At 54.2% G+C, this 18,827-nt stretch overlaps 2 protein-coding genes across 6 annotated transcripts; one reads left to right on the top strand and one right to left on the bottom strand.

Moving 5' to 3' along the window:
• The first annotated feature begins 685 nt into the window (after positions 1-685).
• On the top strand, positions 686-4,573 carry TPRG1L (tumor protein p63 regulated 1 like). 3 transcript variants are annotated; one of them, XR_008714961.1, is made up of 6 exons: positions 686-1,011; positions 1,137-1,228; positions 1,306-1,482; positions 2,346-2,499; positions 3,135-4,270; positions 4,361-4,573. XR_008714961.1 is itself a non-coding variant. In XM_055582473.1 (5 exons), the coding sequence occupies exons 1-5, from the start codon at positions 802-804 to the stop codon at positions 3,327-3,329; spliced, it is 828 nt and encodes a 275-aa protein (XP_055438448.1). In that variant the 5' UTR covers positions 686-801; the 3' UTR covers positions 3,330-4,573. The 3 variants fall into 3 exon arrangements, 2 of the variants coding, with proteins under 2 accessions (XP_055438448.1, XP_055438449.1); XM_055582473.1 differs by having other exon boundaries at positions 3,135-4,573; XM_055582474.1 differs by having other exon boundaries at positions 687-873; positions 3,135-4,573.
• Positions 4,574-5,198: 625 nt separating this feature from the next.
• WRAP73 (WD repeat containing, antisense to TP73) lies at positions 5,199-17,532 on the bottom strand. 3 transcript variants are annotated; one of them, XM_055582470.1, is made up of 12 exons: positions 17,365-17,532; positions 13,484-13,636; positions 12,878-12,994; positions 10,725-10,797; positions 9,384-9,487; positions 8,636-8,722; positions 8,196-8,330; positions 8,031-8,120; positions 6,989-7,088; positions 6,207-6,332; positions 5,674-5,865; positions 5,199-5,529 (listed from the first exon to the last, which is right to left on the bottom strand). In XM_055582470.1, exons 1-12 carry the CDS (start codon positions 17,431-17,433, stop codon positions 5,387-5,389), a joined length of 1,389 nt encoding a protein of 462 aa, XP_055438445.1. In that variant the 5' UTR covers positions 17,434-17,532; the 3' UTR covers positions 5,199-5,386. The 3 variants fall into 3 exon arrangements, with proteins under 3 accessions (XP_055438445.1, XP_055438446.1, XP_055438447.1); XM_055582471.1 differs by having other exon boundaries at positions 8,043-8,120; positions 17,365-17,531; XM_055582472.1 differs by lacking the exon at positions 8,636-8,722.
• Positions 17,533-18,827: the final 1,295 nt, after the last annotated feature.

The raw sequence follows: 18,827 nt of genomic DNA, 5'->3' as shown, positions 1-18,827 counted from the left end.
GCTGCTGCATCCCTGAACCCCGCGGTCAGAAAGGAGGAGGCGCTCAGGAAGGGGCTCTGCCCCGCCGGCCTCCTCTCCTCCAGTCCCCGAAGCCCGCGCTTCTCCTGCTGTGCAATGCGGACCCCTGGGAGGGGCAGAGCTAATCCAGGGGATGGTCACCCCGGGCGGGGGGGCGTCCAGGCGGCAGTCACCCCGGGCAGGAGGTGTGACCAGGGAAGCGGTCTCCCCCTTCAGGGGTCCGCATCCAGGGGGCGGTCGTCCAGGGCGTTAGGCGAGTCCAGAGAAGTTATCAGCTCTAGCGGGGGGCGCATCCAGGGCCCGGTCACTCTAGGCAAGGACAGGAGTCCCTCCCCGGAGATCCGCTGCACTTCAGCCGAACATGAATAGAGAAGCGTTGACCGGGTGCGGTAAGCACCTGACTACCCTCTCCCCGCCGGCCCTCCGCGTCGTCTTGGCAACCGGCCTAGGTCCCGCCCTTCCCCGGTAGCGTAAACAGGAAGTGAGCGTGAGCGCGGCGTGCGCTTCCGGCGCAGTGGGGGGCGGGAGCGATTGTGAACGGCGGCGAGCAGGACCAATCGTGGAAGAAACTTGAGGGAAGAGCCAATCGTCAGGACCGGAGCGGGCGGGAGGGGACTCGAGACTGAGGCGGGACTGGCGAGGCGGAGCCAATCGCGGCGTGCTGCGGTGCGGGGTGGGCCCTGGGGCGGGGCAGAGGGTCCGGCGGAGGTGGAAGTGGAGGCGGCGGCTGCTACTGCGGCCGCGTCGGGTCCGGTCCGGGGTCGCTCGGCTGCGGGCGCGGTGATGCTGCAGCTGCGGGACTCGGTGGACTCGGCGGGGACGAGCCCCACGGCGCTGCTGGCCGCCGGCGAGGAGGTCGGGCCGGGTAGTGGCGGCGGCGGCGGTGGCGGGGGGCGTCCGGGGGTGGGCACGCCGCTGCGACAGACGCTGTGGCCGCTCAGCGTCCACGACCCCACGCGCCGCGCCCGCGTCAAGGAGTATTTCGTGTTCCGGGTGAGGCTGGAGGTGGGGGCGGGGGCGGGAGAGGGCGTGGGCCTGTGGGGCCGGGGGCGGGGCGGGGCGGGCGAGCGGGCGGGACCTGTGGCGACCTCCGCCCCCGCTCCGCCCGCTCTGCGCAGCCCGGCACCATCGAGCAGGCGGTGGAGGAGATCCGCGTAGTGGTCCGGCCCGTGGAGGACGGAGACATCCAGGGGGTGTGGCTGCTGACCGAGTAAGGGGGCGCGCCCTGGGGAGGGGCCCGGGCACTTGTGCGCTCCGCAGCGCCGAGGTGACCGCTGCCGCCCGTAGGGTTGATCACTGGAACAACGAAAAGGAGCGGCTGGTGCTCATCACCGACCAGGCGCTCCTCATCTGCAAATACGACTTCATCAGCCTGCAGTGCCAGCAGGTGGTCAGGGTGGCCTTAAACGCGGTGGACACCATCTCCTACGGAGAATTCCAGTTTCCCCCAAAATCGCTCAACAAGTAAGTCTTTTCAACATAGAGCCCCTCACCAAGGCCTCCTCAACAGCCCTTCCAAAACCAGCCCCCCGTGGACGTCTTGCTTTAATATCAGTAGAGTTTAGGATAGACCCGGGTGACTTCTGCCCAGCAGGGTGCATTAAAAGGCATTCTGGCACAAGAGACAGCTATTAGGCTGGTGGTAAATGAATTCAGGGTACGGTTAGCATAGGCCCGACACAGGTATTTTTCAGACAAGAGTGAACTCAGCACTTTATCCCTGCCAAGAAAGGATTGGCAGCTGTCATGTCAAACCCTGTTGTGGTTAATTTTTAAAAGAAAAAGGTAGCACATCGCTTTGGTTTACAGATACTATTGAAGATTAAATTTGGAAATGTTTAATGGCCAGCTTTCAAGAGCTGATCTTCATCGGTTAGGGAGCTTTCTGAAATATGAGACACCTAGGCATGAGTATACTCAGTTGAATTAAACAGTAAATTTTAGGGTTTTGATGTGGAGATTTGGGTAGGAAATTCAGGAAGATAAGTTCAAAATTCTAAACAACAATAAAATATTCTGGGAAAAAGGATTTGAAGTTGGAAAAGTATTATTTGTTTAGTTAGAGCACTACATGTTAAACTTTATTAACCGTGTAGAAATTAGCCTAACTGAGTACTAGTTTGTCGTGTCTTAAAGTGCTAAAAGCTGTCATTATTAGACATGACATTCCTGTCCAGACCCGCGGGTCCTTGGCTGTTGTGAAATGGCCATAATCAGTCTCATCTTCACCGGTGGGACCGCTTTTTGTTCCCACACCCAGCACCAAGCAGGTGCTCTGGGGCACGGGCCTGCCTGTGAAGTCTGGTCCCTGTCTTCTGACCCTGCAGGCGAGAAGGCTTTGGGATTCGCATCCAGTGGGACAAGCAGAGCCGCCCGTCCTTCATCAGCAGATGGAACCCGTGGTCCACCAGCGTGCCATACACCACATTCATAGAACACCCGATGGCCGGTGTGGACGAGAAGACAGCCTCTCTGTGCCAAGTAAGGACACGGACGGCAGCAGCAGCGCTGCCCAGCGGGGACAGGCACCTTCCAGGCCTGCACTTTTCAGTACAGTGGCCACGTGGGGCTGCTGAGCACTTGAATGGTGGCTAAACTGAGAAAATAAACTTTTCAATTTTTAAAAGCTCTAGTTATGTTTAGATAGCCCTGTGTGGTAAGTGGGGACTGGTCAGTGTGGTGCTGTGACGTGGCCCCGGTGGCTGTGGTCATTTTGGAGAAGGGCCCAGAAGGGCTTCGGGGTGTGGCAGCCGACCCTGGCCCCTGCTAGAGCTGGGCAAGCTGTGCGCTCAGCAGGAGAGGAAGCCTGGGGGTGATGGGCATGGGGTCTGGGACTGGGGACAGGCCCCCCACTTCCAGCCACGTGCCTTGGCTTGCTGCCTGCCTGGTGGGTGGTGGGGAGGACCAGGTGGGTCCCCGTGGCAAAACGCCTTCGAGCGGAAGAGGGAGGTCTGTGAGGACTAGCTGTCGTCTGTCATGGGTGAGCCCAGAGGTGAGAGACACACCCAGGAGGTGAGCCCATGGGCCGCTGGGTGTGGCTGGGAAGGCCTCTTGTCCAGGGGTGGGGGACCTCGTGCAGATCGTCTGCTCAGACTCCATGTTTTCTCTCTTTGCAGTTGGATGGTTTCAAGGCTCTGTTAATCCAAGCTGTCAAGAAAGCCCAGAAGGAGAGTCCTTTGCCAGGCCAGGAGGGTGGAGTGCTGGTCCTGGAGTGTCCACTCCTCATTGAGACCTACGTGGGGCTTATGTCCTTCATCAATAACGAGGCCAAGCTGGGCTACTCCATGACCAGAGGCAAGATCGGCTTCTAGATCCTGCACGTGGGGCTCTTGCCAGGAGAGGCGGCCAGCAGGACTCTGGGAGTGACAGACCTTGGCCCAGCTCCACTTCTGCCGGCAGGGTCAAGGCCGCCTACCTTCAGAGACCTGGGCACCACGAGTGCAATCAGGTGGACCGAATACTGGAGCTGGCTACTGGACAGACGGTCACGTGAGCGCCAGACACAGCAGAGGGAACCTGTCAGCATCCTGGCCAGGATCTCAGTCTTCAAGTCCCCTGTGTCTCCATTCGGCTCCCCGTGGTCCCTCCCCGCAAGCCCTGGAGCATGTTAACAATAAATGTCACGTGATTAGCTGTGTTGTTCGCTCCATCCAGGGATGTGCCTGGGACCCAGTGCCCGTTGTTGAAAGTGTGTGTACAGTTGGTGTCCAGTTTTGCATTTTGAGATTTAATCCATCTTCTTAAAGCTAATATGGAAGAAGCCAGCAGACCACCAGCTCAGCAAAAGTTGGCCTGCCTTGTCAGCTCCTGAATGGACTGTTCCTGTTGTGGAAATGCGTGCTTGACCTAAAGTCACACTTCTCCTAAAATTTATCTATGCTGCTAAGTTGCTTCAGTCATGTCCGACTCTGTGCGACCCCACAGACGCCAGCCCACCAGGCTCCCCCGTCCCTGGGATTCTCCAGGCAAGAACACTGGAATGGTTTGCCATTTCCTTCTCCAATGCAGGAAAGTGAAAAGTGCAAGTGAAGTTGCTCAGTCATGTCCGACCCTCAGCAACCCCATGGACTGCAGCCTTCCAGGCTCCTCCATCCATGGGATTTTCCAGGCAAGAGTACTAGAGTGGGGTGCCATTGCCTTCTCCAAAATTTATCTATATTGTGTGAATAATACTGATGGCATCTTTCTCAGGCCCACCCAAAAACTTCCCAGAAAATTATTTTAAGACAACTCATTTGAGAAAGTCACATTGGTAAGTTCTTTGCACACGATGCTGACATCTCTGTTAGGTTTGTCCTGTCATGGCATATTTTAAAAAGGAATTGCTTAATTTGCCTTTAAGGAAGCGCTTTCAGAAAGGAACCATGTTAGTCTCCTGAAGCAGCCTGCCCCACCTCAGTTCCTGCTGCTCCGTGCAGATCCCAGTCTGTGGGCAGTCATCGGTCACCGCCCCCGTCCATCCACAGTGGTCTGACTGCTGGGCCCCAAGTTCCTTCCTCCTCACTGCCCAGGCTGGCAGAGCTCTAGTCGGCATGGATGTGATGATCCTGATGCAGGGGCCACAACTCTGCCTGGGTCTTGATCTTTTGCTTTTGGTCTTCTAGTAAAGACATTTATAATCCAGTGAGTGTTGTTCCTTTTTTAAAGTAGGTGCAACAGCCAAGAAAGGGTCTTGTTTGGTGAGAGCATCTTAGAGCCAAGATGTTCTCCGCACTGGATTTGACCCCGGCCATGGGCACTGCAGGGATTTGCACAGCCTACTCCTTTCACAGCCACAGGGGTGGTGCCCACCGTCCAGCCTCTGCCCAGGGTGAAGAACTCTTATTCCTCCAGTGTCCTTAGCCCTGGCTGACTGCCTGAAGCATCTGGATCATTCCAGGCAGACACTCCCTGCAGAGACCTGACCTTAACTGGGCTGCCCTGGGACCCACAGCCCTGACCTCCAATTCTGCTCCAGCACAGGCCCACGTAACACACAGGCCATGCTTCAGAGTGTTCAGGGACGGAACAGAGGCTCTCTGCAGAACGGGTCCTGTGTCGAGGGTGGGGTGGGATGGGATGGGATGGGGGACTGGCCACTTGGGGTGAAGTTACTTCCCCTAAGACAAGTGAACCCCAAATTTAAAACTGACCTGGAAGACTTTCCTGTGACTTAAACCTTTAAAAGTAAGCATTAGCCATTTTATAAATGAACAAGTATTTATTTTAAATAACAAAAATTACAGTTTATTCCATACATATTTACAAAAACAACTTGCTACAGCAAAATGAAAGCAAATCCTTTCCTCTAGAAGGAAAATTTGCCCAAGATGCTCTGCTTCTGTCCCATGGCCAATGTGTGCCACCTGGGCCTGACCATGCCCGGGTCCTACGTGCAGTTGACCTGCTGTCCAAAGGCCATACGCATGCCCTCCTCCATCTCCAGGAAGCACAGGCAGAAGTGGTCCTTGCTAAGGAGGGCTAGCGAGTCCCCGCTCGGATGCCAGCACAGGGAGAGCACCTGGAAGTCACCTGGAGAAGACAGGTGGCCAGAGGTTAGGGGAGACCCGGGTCCCAGGGTGACCCAGCTGGAATCCCAAAGTGCAGCAGCGGACCCCAAGGTTCACGGGCAGGTGCCTCCCCAGAGCATCTGCTTGTGTCCCTGCCCATGCTCACCTTCCCCGGGCACCTGCACCGACACGCAGCCTGCCGGCGACCACAGGTACACCTTGCTGCCCCCCGTGCAGATGGCCAGCCGGGGCTGCTGTGGGCCCCACTGGAAGGCGCGCACAGTGCAAAGCTGCTCCAGCACCGCCAGCGGTCTCAGCTTCCGGATGTCCCAGATCCACACGGCATTGGGGACGCTGTCTGAGGAGGAAGGGGCACCCAGGCTCACGTTCACCCCTCGCTGCTCTGCTCCAGCCCCCAGCATTTCACCATTGAGGATGCCCACCTTCCCCAGGGGCAGGAAGGGGAAGGGGGGCGTATCCTGTGGGCCTGGAGCCCTGCTCTTTCCCAGACACAGAGCAGAGAGCGTGGAGGCTTGGGCTTGAGTGGCTGCTGGTCTGATGGGGCGATGGGCCCCAGACATTATTGCTGCAGGATGTCCACCCCGCCAGCAGCAGCAGAATGGGAAGAAGCAAGCGCGGGAGGTCCGGGCCCTGGAGGAGGCCGACGGGGACAGCACACACACGGGACAGGCCACTGACCATTCCTCGTGGCCAGGAAGTAGTTGTCAGGACTGAAGGCCAGCGCCCCGATGCCGATCCTGGGGTTGGCTCTGTCAGCAGCCGGCTTTAGGGTCTGTAAGGAGACCGGCATCGAGGCAATCTCGTCTGGGTGGGAAAAGAAAGCGCCCTGAGCCTCCCCGTGGGCGAGCGGCCTGGGTCTGCGGTGCTGCCCGCAACGGGGGAGGAGCTAAGCGTAACTATCCGTGGGGAGAGGAGGACACATGACAGCAGGGGCAGGCAGGGTCTGACAGAAGGCAGGGCTGTGAGGGCACCTGGCCCGCCCGCCCACGCAAGGCTGTGGTCCCAGAGCTGTGACGGGCCAGGCAACACCGCAGGGCCTGGTGGTCGGCCCAGGCCCAGTGGCTCTTCTGGTGCCCCAATTACTCCCACTTTATGGATGATGAAACTGAACCAGAAGTGACCTCTGCAGCGCAGATGCAGCTGCAGCTCCTCCCTGAGCCCTCTGATGGCCTCCCACTCACCCAAGAAAAGGTCAGCATTCATTAAAAAAAAAGTCGCTCTCAGGACCAGCCAACAATCAGGAGACCCACGGCATGTATTCAGTCCACGGAGCCAGAGCCCAGGCAGCCTGCTGGCTCTCAGCTGAGGACTGTGTCCACCAGGTATCGCCAGAGAGGAAAAGGATTGAAAGGAAAAAAGGGAGTATCTGGAGTCTCCCTGGACCGAGAGGGCTTTTTCTCATAATGAAAAGAAAGGAAAGGGAGAAAGACAAGGGCGGCACAACCAGCCGAGCCACTCACATTTGCTCTCTGAGGACGTCAGGGGCCCTGCCGCTGCTCGGGGCGGAGGGAAGGCCAGGTGGCCCAGTGGCGGACTCTTCTCAGCCTCCTTGTACACCACCTGGAAGAGAGGTGGCCTGGGCAGCACATGTGGCCGTGGTCCCTCACTGTGCCCTCCTGGACCTTCTCCACGAGGTCCCGCCTGCAGCCAGCATTTCAGTGGAGACAGGTGACAGATGGGCCAGGGTGGGGGCACGTGTCACCAAAGGCTGGATGGGAAGGACAAACGGCTGTGGGGTGAAGGACCCGAGGCGAACCCTGTGAGGCCTCAGGTCAGTCCCACTCCCGCACCTCCAGAGGGTCCTCCAGTCACCGCCCTTGTTGGGACGTCCGCCCACTCACAGGCTCCCCAGAAACCCACCCAGACCCTAGGGCTGTATAGTGGCCCACCCACTGCTTCCTCCTCACCCCACACCTGTCTTACTTGGGTCCCTCACCTGCGGGCAACTCATCAGGGTGTCTGCCCCCATCCCTGCCCCGAGGCCGGGGTGTCTGCCCTCATTCCCACTGTCCCACCCCACCCCCCGCCCCGAGAAAGGCTGTCTGTCTGGGTCCCTACGGTCTCCCGCACCTTGTCAGGGGCCTGCCGAATAAACAGAGCTCGATCCCTCCTCAGGGCCTCTACACTGCTGTTCTGTTCACACTGCCTGAATCGCTCTTCTCCAGATCCTGCACCACTTCCTCCCAAGGTCTGCCCCGGGGCCCCTTGGCAGGCAGCCTTCCTGCCCTCCCAGGGAAGGCTCCACGGGGAAGAAGCCGCCTGCTGATCTCTGCCTGGCACAGAGCAGGAGCTGGTCCCAGAGTCGTGGGGATGGGGGTGGAGGAGGCTGGGAAGGACACCACTTGGGACCCTTTGGGAACATGGCAGGAGAAACAAGGGCCACGGGAGCGTCTGCATTTAGAATGTTTCAGCGTCAGAAGGTCATGTGACAGGAGCCCCTGCAGCACTTGCACTGATAGTGTCAAGTTAAAGAGCAGCTTTCTATCCCGTCCTCAAACACACCTGCAGACTTACTATTTTGGGATTATTAACAGTTGCAGGATGCCCAAACTCCGTGATCATTTTCCAAGTCACATGGTTAAGAATCCGCACCTGGGGAGAACCACATGGTCAGAGCCTTCGGGGCGCTGGCTGTGCATGGGCTTTGCCCCACAGGCCCCCTCCCACCTTTCCATCATAGCTCCCGATCGCCAGGAACTGACTGCTGGGGCTCCAGGCCACGGACTTGATGCCCAGGGACCACTCGTAAGCACAGAAGGCGGACAGCAGCCGGCCATCCAGGGAGTAGAGCAGGACCTTGTACTGCAAAGACAGTGACAGCATTACTGAACCTGTGGCGTGCGAGACGGCCACCCCGGGGAGTGAGACTTGGGCGAGGACCCTGCCCTCCTCCACAGTGGTGGGAAGTGGAGACGGGGACGGTACTGGAGGAGCAGAGAGAACGTTGTGGAAAAGGGGAAGCTGGGTCTGAAATCTAAAGACTTGTAATAAAAGCTCCTCAGCTCAACATCTGAAAAAGGCAGAGTTCACGCTTGAGGCGTTCAGAGAGCGTGAGAAACACAGACAGCAGTGCTACAAGCAGAGAGCGTCCCGAGCGGGCTCCCTACCTCCAGGCAGGAGTCCCAGACGGCCAGCACGCAGCCGTTGGGGGCCCACTCGATCCCTGCCAGGTCCTGAGTGTCCGTGTCAAAGTGCTTCCCAGGCGGGCGAGGGGGGAACAGATGACATTGAGAACATCTTCTTCAACAAATACACGAACATCTATCTCACACCTGATGCGTTAACACAGTATTTAATCTCCTCACCTAGCCATGGGCAGCAACACCTACAACTGTGTCCTCCTGCCATGACAGGCCGAGCAACATGCATCTGCGACGTGGCTCAGGCCTCCGTGCGGCTGAGTCTCACCCCTTTAAGATCAGCTCAGGGGAGACCCTCCCAGGATATCGCTGCCCTGGTCAAGGAGGCCGCCAATCAACAGCATCCGGGATCCAGCCCCGCCCTGGGTGTCTGTGCCTGGCAGCCTCTGCCCATCCAGGCACGTGGTCAGTATTAACCTGCAGCTCACTCCTCCTCATGTGGGCACGTGGATGCTAATACCACTGAGCCACCAAGAAGCCTAGCGGCTCCCATCTGGGGGACTGTTAACTGCTAACACCCTGTGAGCCTATGCAGTCTCACCGGATCCTGTGAACACCTGCCCGTGTGCGTGCCATGGGGAAACAGGCAGCACCCACCTTTGAAAACATGGAGCTGCCTTTCTCACACCACCCAGAAGAGCTTCTGGGATCTTCAAGAACGTACTTCCGCCCCACCCCCGCCCCAGGGTCCTGGTGCTCCCGGTGTGTGCCTCACCCGTAGCAGCTGCCAGTCACTGCAGACGAAGATGCTCACGTAGTCCCTGCAGTCCCGCCTCTCTGCCAGCGCCAGGTAGCGGCCGTCCCTGGTGAAGGTTATTCCTGCCGAGAAGAGGGAAAGGTACTGGGATCGAGAAGCAGTAGTTTTCCCATTAGGAGGAGAGAGAGAAGGCAGAGGTCTGAAGAGGGGAGGCAGCACACAGACCCCGAGTCTGCGGCAGAGTGTGGGCACATGAGGCAGGGTCCCCATACCCTCGATCAGGCTTCTGACATACAGAGAACCTGTGAGACACACAGGGCGCCCTGAGCCCTGATGAGCCTCTAAATGTTACAGGGAAGTGTGGAGCCCTACGGGATGCTGTATTCTCAGGAAATCAACTGCAAGAAGCTCAGCTGGGTCAACACAGGCTCGTCACCACAGCTCCTATTTTTACTTTTGAATTTAAATTTGGAAGAAGTCAATTTACGGTGAGAATCTGGCTGAAATGTCAGACTGTCCCTTCCAGGTCCACATGGGTGAACTGAGTCCTCAGCCACACTTCACACCTCAAGAGAACACCTAGGTGACAGAGCTGCTGTTTCACCAAGAAGCATGTGTGTCATCTGGAGAGACACTAACATACAAACTATGAAAACAAAAAATAAATGAACAATCGCATTTCACTCACATGTGAGCTTCAAGCCGCTGATGGCAAGAGAAAGAACAGAAAAACCTCTCAAATCATGTGATGCTTCCTTCTGTTTATTAATTAGAAGACAATCAAGTAATTTCATGATTCGGGAGGGGGGCATCGACAAGCTCACAGGTTCAGTTAAACGCGTGTGGGGGGTTAACTGAGGGCACCGTGGACACACGCCCTTCGTCCCTCCTCTGAGACGCACAGATGGGATAGGTCACTGTCGCCCTCTACAGAGCTCAGAGTTAAGTCAACAGAGGATTCATTTCAAAATCCACTGTGTGCGGTGGGGTCCCAGGACTGACGCGAACAAGAAAGGATCTGACACCCAGCTCTGTGACAGACATACAGGATTTGCGTGTAAACCCTTCTTTGACATCTGTTAAACAACATTCTCCTTAGTCGTTGTGATCACAGAACAGGGAAGCCCTGCTCTTCTGGAGACACAGCTGGCGGAAGGCTTACAGAGAAGTACTAGGAGATCCAGGATGTACTGTAAGTCACTCAGCAGGAGGGGTGGGTATAGAGAAAAAAGATTGGCTATGAGCTGAAATACAGTTGAGGCTACTTTTGTCTGTGTTTGAAATTTTCCAGGATAAAAAGGTCTCCAAACCCCCAAACAACTACAGAGAAATGGCCTCTGAGTAGCTCTGATGACTCACCCTGCTGACAAGCCTTAGGGTATTTGATGTAGGACACGGACTTTGTGCACAAGGACCACACAGTTATCCGCAGCTGCCGGGGAAGGGGGAGGAAGAGAAAGGAAAGAGTGTAACTTAGCATTCTCGGAAAGAGTTGTGAGTCACTTAGGTCCAGATTGCCTGCACCTAAGCAATGGTACCCCACTCCAGTACTCTTGCCTGGAAAATCCCATGGACGGAGGAGCCTGGTAGGCTGCAGTCCATGGGGTCGCTAAGAGTCAGACACGACTAAGCGACTTCACTTTCACTTTTCACTTTCATGCATTGGAGAAGGAAATGGCAACCCACTCCAGTGTTCTTGCCTGGAGAATCCCAGGGACGGGGGAGCCTGGTGGGCTGCTGTCTATGGGTCGCACAGGGTCGGACACGACTGAAGTGACTTAGCAGAAACAAGAGATTTACTGAAGTAAAAGTACCAGGAGTCCCAGGGTGTTTTCTGCCTGAAGAAATGTGTCAAACTCACATCTACAATTGCCAATTTTTTTTTTTCTGGTGGTGCTATGTGGCTTGCAGGATCTTTGTTCCCCAACCAGGGATCAAACCCAGGACATGGAGGTGAAAGTGCTGAGTCCTAATCATTGGACTAGCAGAGAACTCCCACAATTGTTAAATTTAACGGTCTTAGTGTTTGGTTTTCATTTTGTGACAATATTATCTAAGTGACACAAAATTAAATATAAGTGCATTTTAGTTCAAAGTACAGTCAGCACCCCTTTCTGCCTGATAAATTAAGCTTTATTGCAGGCACAGCCACAGAAGGCAATGGCACCCCACTCCAGTACTCTTGCCTGGAAAATCCCATGGACGGAGGAGCCTGGTAGGCTGCAGTCCATAGGGTCGCTATGAGTCGGGCATGACTGAGCAACTTCACTTTCACTTTTCACTTTCCTGCATTGGAGAAGGAAATGGCAACCCACTCCAGTGTTCTTGCCTGGAGAATCCCAGGGATGGGGGAGCCTGGTGGGCTGCTGTCTATGGGGTCGCACAGAGTCAGACACGACTGAAGCGACTTAGCAGCAGCAGCAGAGGGCACAGCAGCCCATGGAGGGTCCAGTATTTCTGGGGGATTCAGCATCCAGGGGTCCAAGAAGGCATGCCCTGGGATAACAGGCCGGGGGGTGCTACAGTCAAAGTTTTCATATAGTAGCAAACCTAAAAATGTTTCTCAGAGAAACACATCTAGGAGAGAAAGCCACACAAGATGCCCCCCAGTCTCTCAAAGCAGTGAAGGAGGGAGTGGCTCTGCCTTGCCAGGTAGCTGGGCCTGGGGTCGGCAGTGACAGGGAGTGGCCCGACTGTCCGAGTGGAGGCTCTGCAGAGGATTTCTGGGGGACCCACTGTAGGCACGTCACACGCAGGAGCTGGAAGAAGCTGTGCCAATGAAGGACCAGCACACCCAAACCCCCATAGTCCCCTGACATGATGTGTTTGGGAGGCATATGCACACCACCCAAGCGGTCTCTGATTTACGGTTGGATTTCAAAGGTTCTTCTTCCCACTCAGAGCTCCTGCCCAGGGTCCTGCATCCCAAAGGAGCCCAAGGCTTGAAGAGCAAATGAATGAGGAGGTTAGAGACACACAGATCAGATGTCTCCAGGGAAAGATGTAAATTCGTGCATTGTTGTTGTTTAGTCACTAAGTTGTTTCCAACTCTGCGACCCCACAGTCTGCAGCACACCAGGCTTCCCTGTCGTTCACTATCTCCCCGAGTTTGCCCAAACTCTTGTCCATTGACTCAGTGATGCCATCCAATCATCTCATCCTGTCACTCCCTTCTCCTCTTGCCCTCAATCTTTCCCAGCATCAGGGTCTTTTCCAACGAGTCGGCTCTTTGCATCACTGAAATTCTTTTCTATTGTTGAATCAAAGGACCTGTCTAAACCCTTAAAGATACAATTTGAGATGTTCTTTTTAAAAACCTTTTTTCATTAAAACTGGGCAAAAAGATTACATTAACAACACTCATGGGCTTATAATGCTCATTTATGACATAACCATTTATGACATACATCCTCCCCACTAGACCACTCCCTCCAATCCTCCCAAGTGATCAGGACAAGGGGTGAGGGGTGACTGTCCTGTGGCTGAGGCAGGTGTCTGGGGTGCCCACTCACGTGGAATTCCGTCGTGTTGAGGATGTGGCGCCCATCGGGGCTCCAGCAGGAGGCCACCAGCCCCGCCGAGCCCTCATCTATCTTGCAGTGCCACTCTGGCTGCTCCAAGGACCACACCTGGACTCACAAAAGAGATGAATCCGTTTGCTACTTAGGCTTAAGAACAACTGGTGAGCTGCATGGAGGCAAAGATAGCCCAACTCTCAGAATCCTGCAGTGTGAAGGACAGGTCCTGGGTTACACCACACTTCTCAGTGATGTCACGGAGTTGTGGTTTGAAGGCTTTATTCCCTTTGCTGTCTGAGACCTCACTTAGTTAGGTGTGGGGTCTATAGCAAGACACATCTCAGCACTCCCTAAACACAGGAACCAGCTGGGCTGCTTGCTGAACACTTCCTGTTACAGAATGAACTAGGTTACAGATTAAGGACATTTACATGCTTTCTTGTTTTTAAAAGTACTTAAACTATTAGAGCACTATTATAATGTTAAAAGAAAACGGGCTTTGACCTGTGCAGCCCCTTCCTCCGTACCAGTAGGGCACAGAACAAGGCCCTGGGTGGGGGCTGTGTTTAGGGGGAGGGGGGGAAATCCATCCAGAGGTACCTGCACGAGCCCCCGCTTGTACAGGGCACACAGGATGAAGAGTGAGTCAGCCGACCACTCGAGGTGCTGGATCTGGTCCAGGCATGTGTATAGCTGGAGGATCTGCAGGGTGTTCGCATCCCTGACCACCAACCGGTACTGGACGCAGGAAGCCTGGAGGGGGAGAGGAGAGGTCATGGCGGGGTGGGCTCCGGAGGAGGGCACTCTTGGGACGGCAGCGTACCCTCTGGTCAGGATGGTTGCCTCCTCTCCCTGCACACACGCTTTCCATCTAGATGGTCTTGTGTTTGCCATGTGGACAGCGTATTCCAAACAAAGATGAGTTAGCAGAAAGATGAAGCGTAAATGTAAAACCAGGTGCCCGGCTGTTCAGCCCCAGGAGGAAGTATTACTGTAGACCTCTACCGGCATCGTTTCTGCGCCTGTCTTCACTGCGTGACAAATGCTAAAGCAGGACACGGCACTGGCAAAAGGCCCTCCGAGAACAACCAGCTCCCCTCTGGTTCTACCACCTGCAAACAAGCTGTGTGTGAGGTGCGAGCAGGGGGCTCCGGGCTGCGGTGAGAACGATCCAGGAACACAGCTCCCTTTGGTTCAGTGTCTAACCTGGACCCAAACCAACAGAAAGTCAACATACAGGTCTGAAATTCTGCAAGTGTAAGGACACGTCATAAATGTCCATCTACCTGTGATGAGAGAACAGATAATACACACTGGTGTCTGCTCACAGGTCCTGACGCAGGCTCCTGATGAAACCCTCGGAAACTGCTGGGGGGGCGGGAGCATCTCTTATTCTACTGAGGCAACTCTGGGTGGGCTCCTGGGGGGACTGTCACCAGAGAGACCAAGCCAAGACTAGAGGCTTGGAATTCTCAGCCCTGCTCTCCTCTTCTCTTCAGCAAAAAGGGCTCAAGATGGAGTGAATGATCACCCAGGTCTATGTGGTGAAGCCTCCAAAAAATCCCAAAGATGCAGGGTCCAGAGCTTCCAGGTGGGCAAACACATCCACATCCTGGGTGGGTCAGTGAGTGAAAGTCACTCAGTTGTGTCTGACTCTGCGACCCCATGGACTATACAGCCCATGGAATTCTCCAGGCCAGAATACTGGAGTGGGTAGCCTTTCCCTTATCCAGGGGATCTTCGCAACCCAGAGATCAAACTCAGGTCTCCCACATTGCAGGAGAATTCTTTACCAGCTCCAAGGGGACAGAACTCCTGTACTCGAGACCCCCAGATCTCACCCTCTTTATCTTTTCATATGCCTGCTCACCTGTTCCTTTATCACACCCCTTAATAATATGGTAAATCGGTTTTTCTGAGCGCTATGAGTCACTCCAGCAAACTAACGGAACCCAAACAAGAGGTCATGGAGCCTATATCCAGTTGGTCAGGAGCAAAGGTGACCACCTGGACTTTCAATTGCAGTCTGCAAGGTGGGGGGCAGTCTTGTGGGGCTGAGCCCTTCACCTGTGGGCTCTGCACTCTCTCCAGGTGGACAGTGTCAAAACAGAGTCAAACTGTAGGACACCCAGCTGGTGTTGGGGAGAACTGCTTGGTGTGGGGAAAACCCCACATAGTAGGTGACCAGACGTTTCATAAGTGTTGAGTATGGCAGTCGTTTGAGAGGAAAAGGGACTGACAGAGGGAGGGCTGGGGGGTTTCTTACACACCTATTAACTTATTCCTAAACCTGAGTTTGGAAACATTTAACTCTTAATATAGTGTTCTTAAAAATACAGTTACTTTATGTCCATATTTGTTAATAATATCCAAATCCAAGCAAATGACTTCTATGACCGATCATACTTAACTATTAACCAGAGAGTGCATCATCATTCAAAAATCGAGAACTGACTTCTGAATGTTAATTGCCTCATGTTGGTACTTATCAAGGTCAAACTGGATTGTTAGGTTTTTGTTTTATGAACTTTCATTTTTAAAAAGCCAGTGAGTCCCACCTGGGGAAAAAAGAGTGCGAGATGGACTGCTGATTAGAACAAATATCCTGCTTTTTTTTTGTCCCTGCTTATTTTTTCACTTTGTAGCTTTGAAAGCTGTGATCAGTTACCACAAACTCCTAGTGAAATGAAATGTCTATAGAAACACTTGGAAAAACTGTATCAAATCTGTTGCAAGATGTTAAAAATGGCAACATGGCCCTACTTTTCTCAGCATTTAGGATAGAGCTCTGAAGAACATGGTTCCAGTAACATTACTACCTAGGCTCACAATTTTAATCAGAATGTAAAAACTAAAAGGTACCAAAACTAAATGAGGAAATGTAATCTTTGTCTCTATAATTCACTGGAAGTTTCATGTCAGTGAGTGAAAGTCACTCAGTTGTGTACAGACTCTTTGCAATCCCATGGCTATACAGTCCATGGAACTCTCCAGGCCAGAATATTGGGAGTGGGTGGCCTTTCCCTTATCCAGGGCATCTTCCCAACCCAGGGATCGAACCCAGGTCTCCCACATTGCAGGTGGATTCTTTACCAGCTGAGCCACTAGGGAAGTTTCATAAATGACCAAAAAGCAAATTTATTGGGGAGTATTCTGAAAAGTATACCAAGGTTTTCGGGGTGCCATTTAAGCTAAAGATATTTTGTATTTTGTAGCTGAATACCATACTATGTGATTCAGAATAAAACCACCATAAAGAAGGTAAACATGTAATTTGAGGTATTAATACATCCATCCTCAAGGATAAATGGAATGTTGACAAAGCTCAGACTGAAAAGACAACACAGGATGCATCAGTTAATAGTTAATGAAACTAAGTACAGTTTTTAAAAAGCATTTTTTTCCCTTAATGTCTTTCCAATGCCAATTATCACCCACCCACCACATTTCCCCCCAAGATTCTGAGAATGGACACTGATCATACTTGTATATTTCAAAACTTATATTTCATGTATGAGAGCTCAGTGATGTGAGAACCATTCTGCCATCCTCGGAATGAGCAACTCAGATACCAGGAGTATAGACCACTCTCTTTATCTGAGCACAGAATGCTAGTTACCTAAGTCATTCATCTGGCATGTGGTAGAGACCCTCGAAGGGGGCTGGAAAAGGTGACAACAGTTAGCTGCAGCACTGAACTGTTTTATAGCCAACAGGACTATATACCTGCCTTTTGTTACAAACAAACAACAACTTATAGTCAAAGCTATGGTTTTTCCAGTAGTCGTGTATGGATGTGAGAGTTGGACCATAAAGAAGGCTGAGCGCCAAAGAATTGCTGCTTTTGAGCTATGATGTTGGAAAAGACTCTTAAGAGTTCCTTGGACAGCAAGGAAATCAGGGCAGTCAATCCTAAAGGAAATCAACCCTAAAAACTCATTGGAAAGACTTATTTTGAAGCTGAAACTCCAATACTTTGGCCACCCGATTCCAAGAGCCAACTCTAGAAAAAAAAACCCTGAAGCTGGGAAAGGCTGAGAGCAGGAGGAGAAGCGGATGACAGAGGATGAGATGGTTCTATGGCATCACTGACTCAAGGGCGCAAACTCCAGGATATAGTGAAGAATAGGGAAGCCTGGCGTGCTGCAGCCCATGGGGTCACAAAGAGTCGGACACGACTGAGAGACTGAAGAACAACAGTCCACGTTTACTGTGTCCTGAAGTGTTAAAACAGTGTTGCTTTTACCTGCTTTTAACAGATGGAAACCGAGGTGCAGGCAGCTTCCCGGGTTCCCAGAACGCAGCAAGTGTCCAGGTACCCTGCTCGGAACCACTGCCCAGGTCACCTGCTCGAAGCCCACACCTGCTACCTCCTTCCGGGCCCCAGGTAGGCCCCACCCCCTTGGTTCCTCGCCGCCCCGTGCGGACACGCGCATCCTCGCGGAAGCCGCGCCTTCGGCCCAGGCCCGGCGGCCGCTCACCAGGTACTTGCCGTCCGGGGAGAACTTGCAGAGCAGGCTAGAGAGCTTGAACACCTCGGAGAAGTTCATGGCGGCCGCTGCACCCGGGGGACCGCCAAGCCCCGCCGCCCCGGCCAGTCGCAACCGCCCCTCAGCGACCGGAAGTGACGGAAGGGCGGGAAGCGTGCCGCAGCCAGTCAGGACCCCGGGTGGCGCGCGGCATTGTGGGGCTTGTAGTTCGCTACCCCGCCCAACGCGCGCAACCGCGCTTTAAAGGAGACAAGGTGTTTGGTCTCACCCGGGATTTCCGCCGGCGCTCGCGTGTGGGAAGTCCCCTTCAACTAGGGTTGCCACATAAAATGCAGAAAGTGCACTACAGCTGAATTTAGATAAACAACGAATCATTTTCCAGGATAAATATGTTCCCCAATACTACATGACACATATGCTTAAAAACTATCCGCTTGTCTGAAGTTAAAACGTGTCGTCCTATGTATCTGTGTATTTGTATTCATGTATTTGTATACATACAAGAATATGAAATGTGGTGCATAGTACGTATATTACATTCTATATATACATAGAGTATGAATAAATATTCGTTTTTCTTCGTTTGTCTTTTGGCTAAGTCCAGCAACATGCTTCCAGCGAGGCCCTCACTTGGCGATTAGGAACTTCTCTGATCCAAGAGAGAACGAATTTGGCGCTCGCACCGCGCAGAAAGCTCCTGGATCTTGCGCGCCCGCTTGTCCATCACACGCGCGCACCTGAGCTCGGACCCGCGAGGAGAACAACACCCAGGCCGGGACCAGAGCCCCGCCGCAGCCCGCACGGCACGGACTGGAGCGAGCTCCTGCGCTGGCGCTGGCTCTGCTGGCCTCGCTCGCCGCCCCGCGCGGGCCTGTCCTCTTGCCCACTAGGGACTCCTGGTCCTCTTCGCCCTCGCGACCCTGCCAGGCCCAGCCAGCGCCTCTAGATCGCGCGGACCGGGACACCCGCCCCGGCTCTTGCGTCCTGAGATCCGAGACCCGGCCCGGGTCCTACTCGCATCCGCGCGAATCCGGCCTGGTCCTGTGCCCTGGGGAAGCCCCCTCCAAGCTTCCCAGAACAAACGGGTAGGGGATGCGTGTAGGCGTCCTGCTCGGCGGTGCCAGCCGTTTTTGTCCCCTGACAGATCAAACCCTGTGTGTGATTCGTCTTTGGGTACCCCAACCCCCATACCACGCACCTTGCAAGCAGTAGGTGATCAGTAAAGGTGTGTGGGAGTCAGCCAGATGGGCCAGGTGCTGACCCGTGCACTAGCCCTGGCTGCGCGCAGTTCCAGGGTAACTGCCGCGCGGGTTCCCGTGGCCTTGAGGCGGGTAATGTTGAGCACCAGAAGGCAGCGCACAGCAGGTACCCGCTGCCTTGAGTAGTTCAAAACTCGCCAGCCTGTTGGTTTCTTCAGCCAAGGCCCTAGGACTAGGTGGAAGCCCTGAAGACCC

The sequence above is a fragment of the Bubalus kerabau genome, chromosome 5 (genome assembly GCF_029407905.1).
Source record: "Bubalus kerabau isolate K-KA32 ecotype Philippines breed swamp buffalo chromosome 5, PCC_UOA_SB_1v2, whole genome shotgun sequence".
Taxonomy (NCBI): domain Eukaryota; kingdom Metazoa; phylum Chordata; class Mammalia; order Artiodactyla; family Bovidae; genus Bubalus; species Bubalus kerabau.
This window is presented reverse-complemented; position numbering and strand designations above follow the sequence as displayed.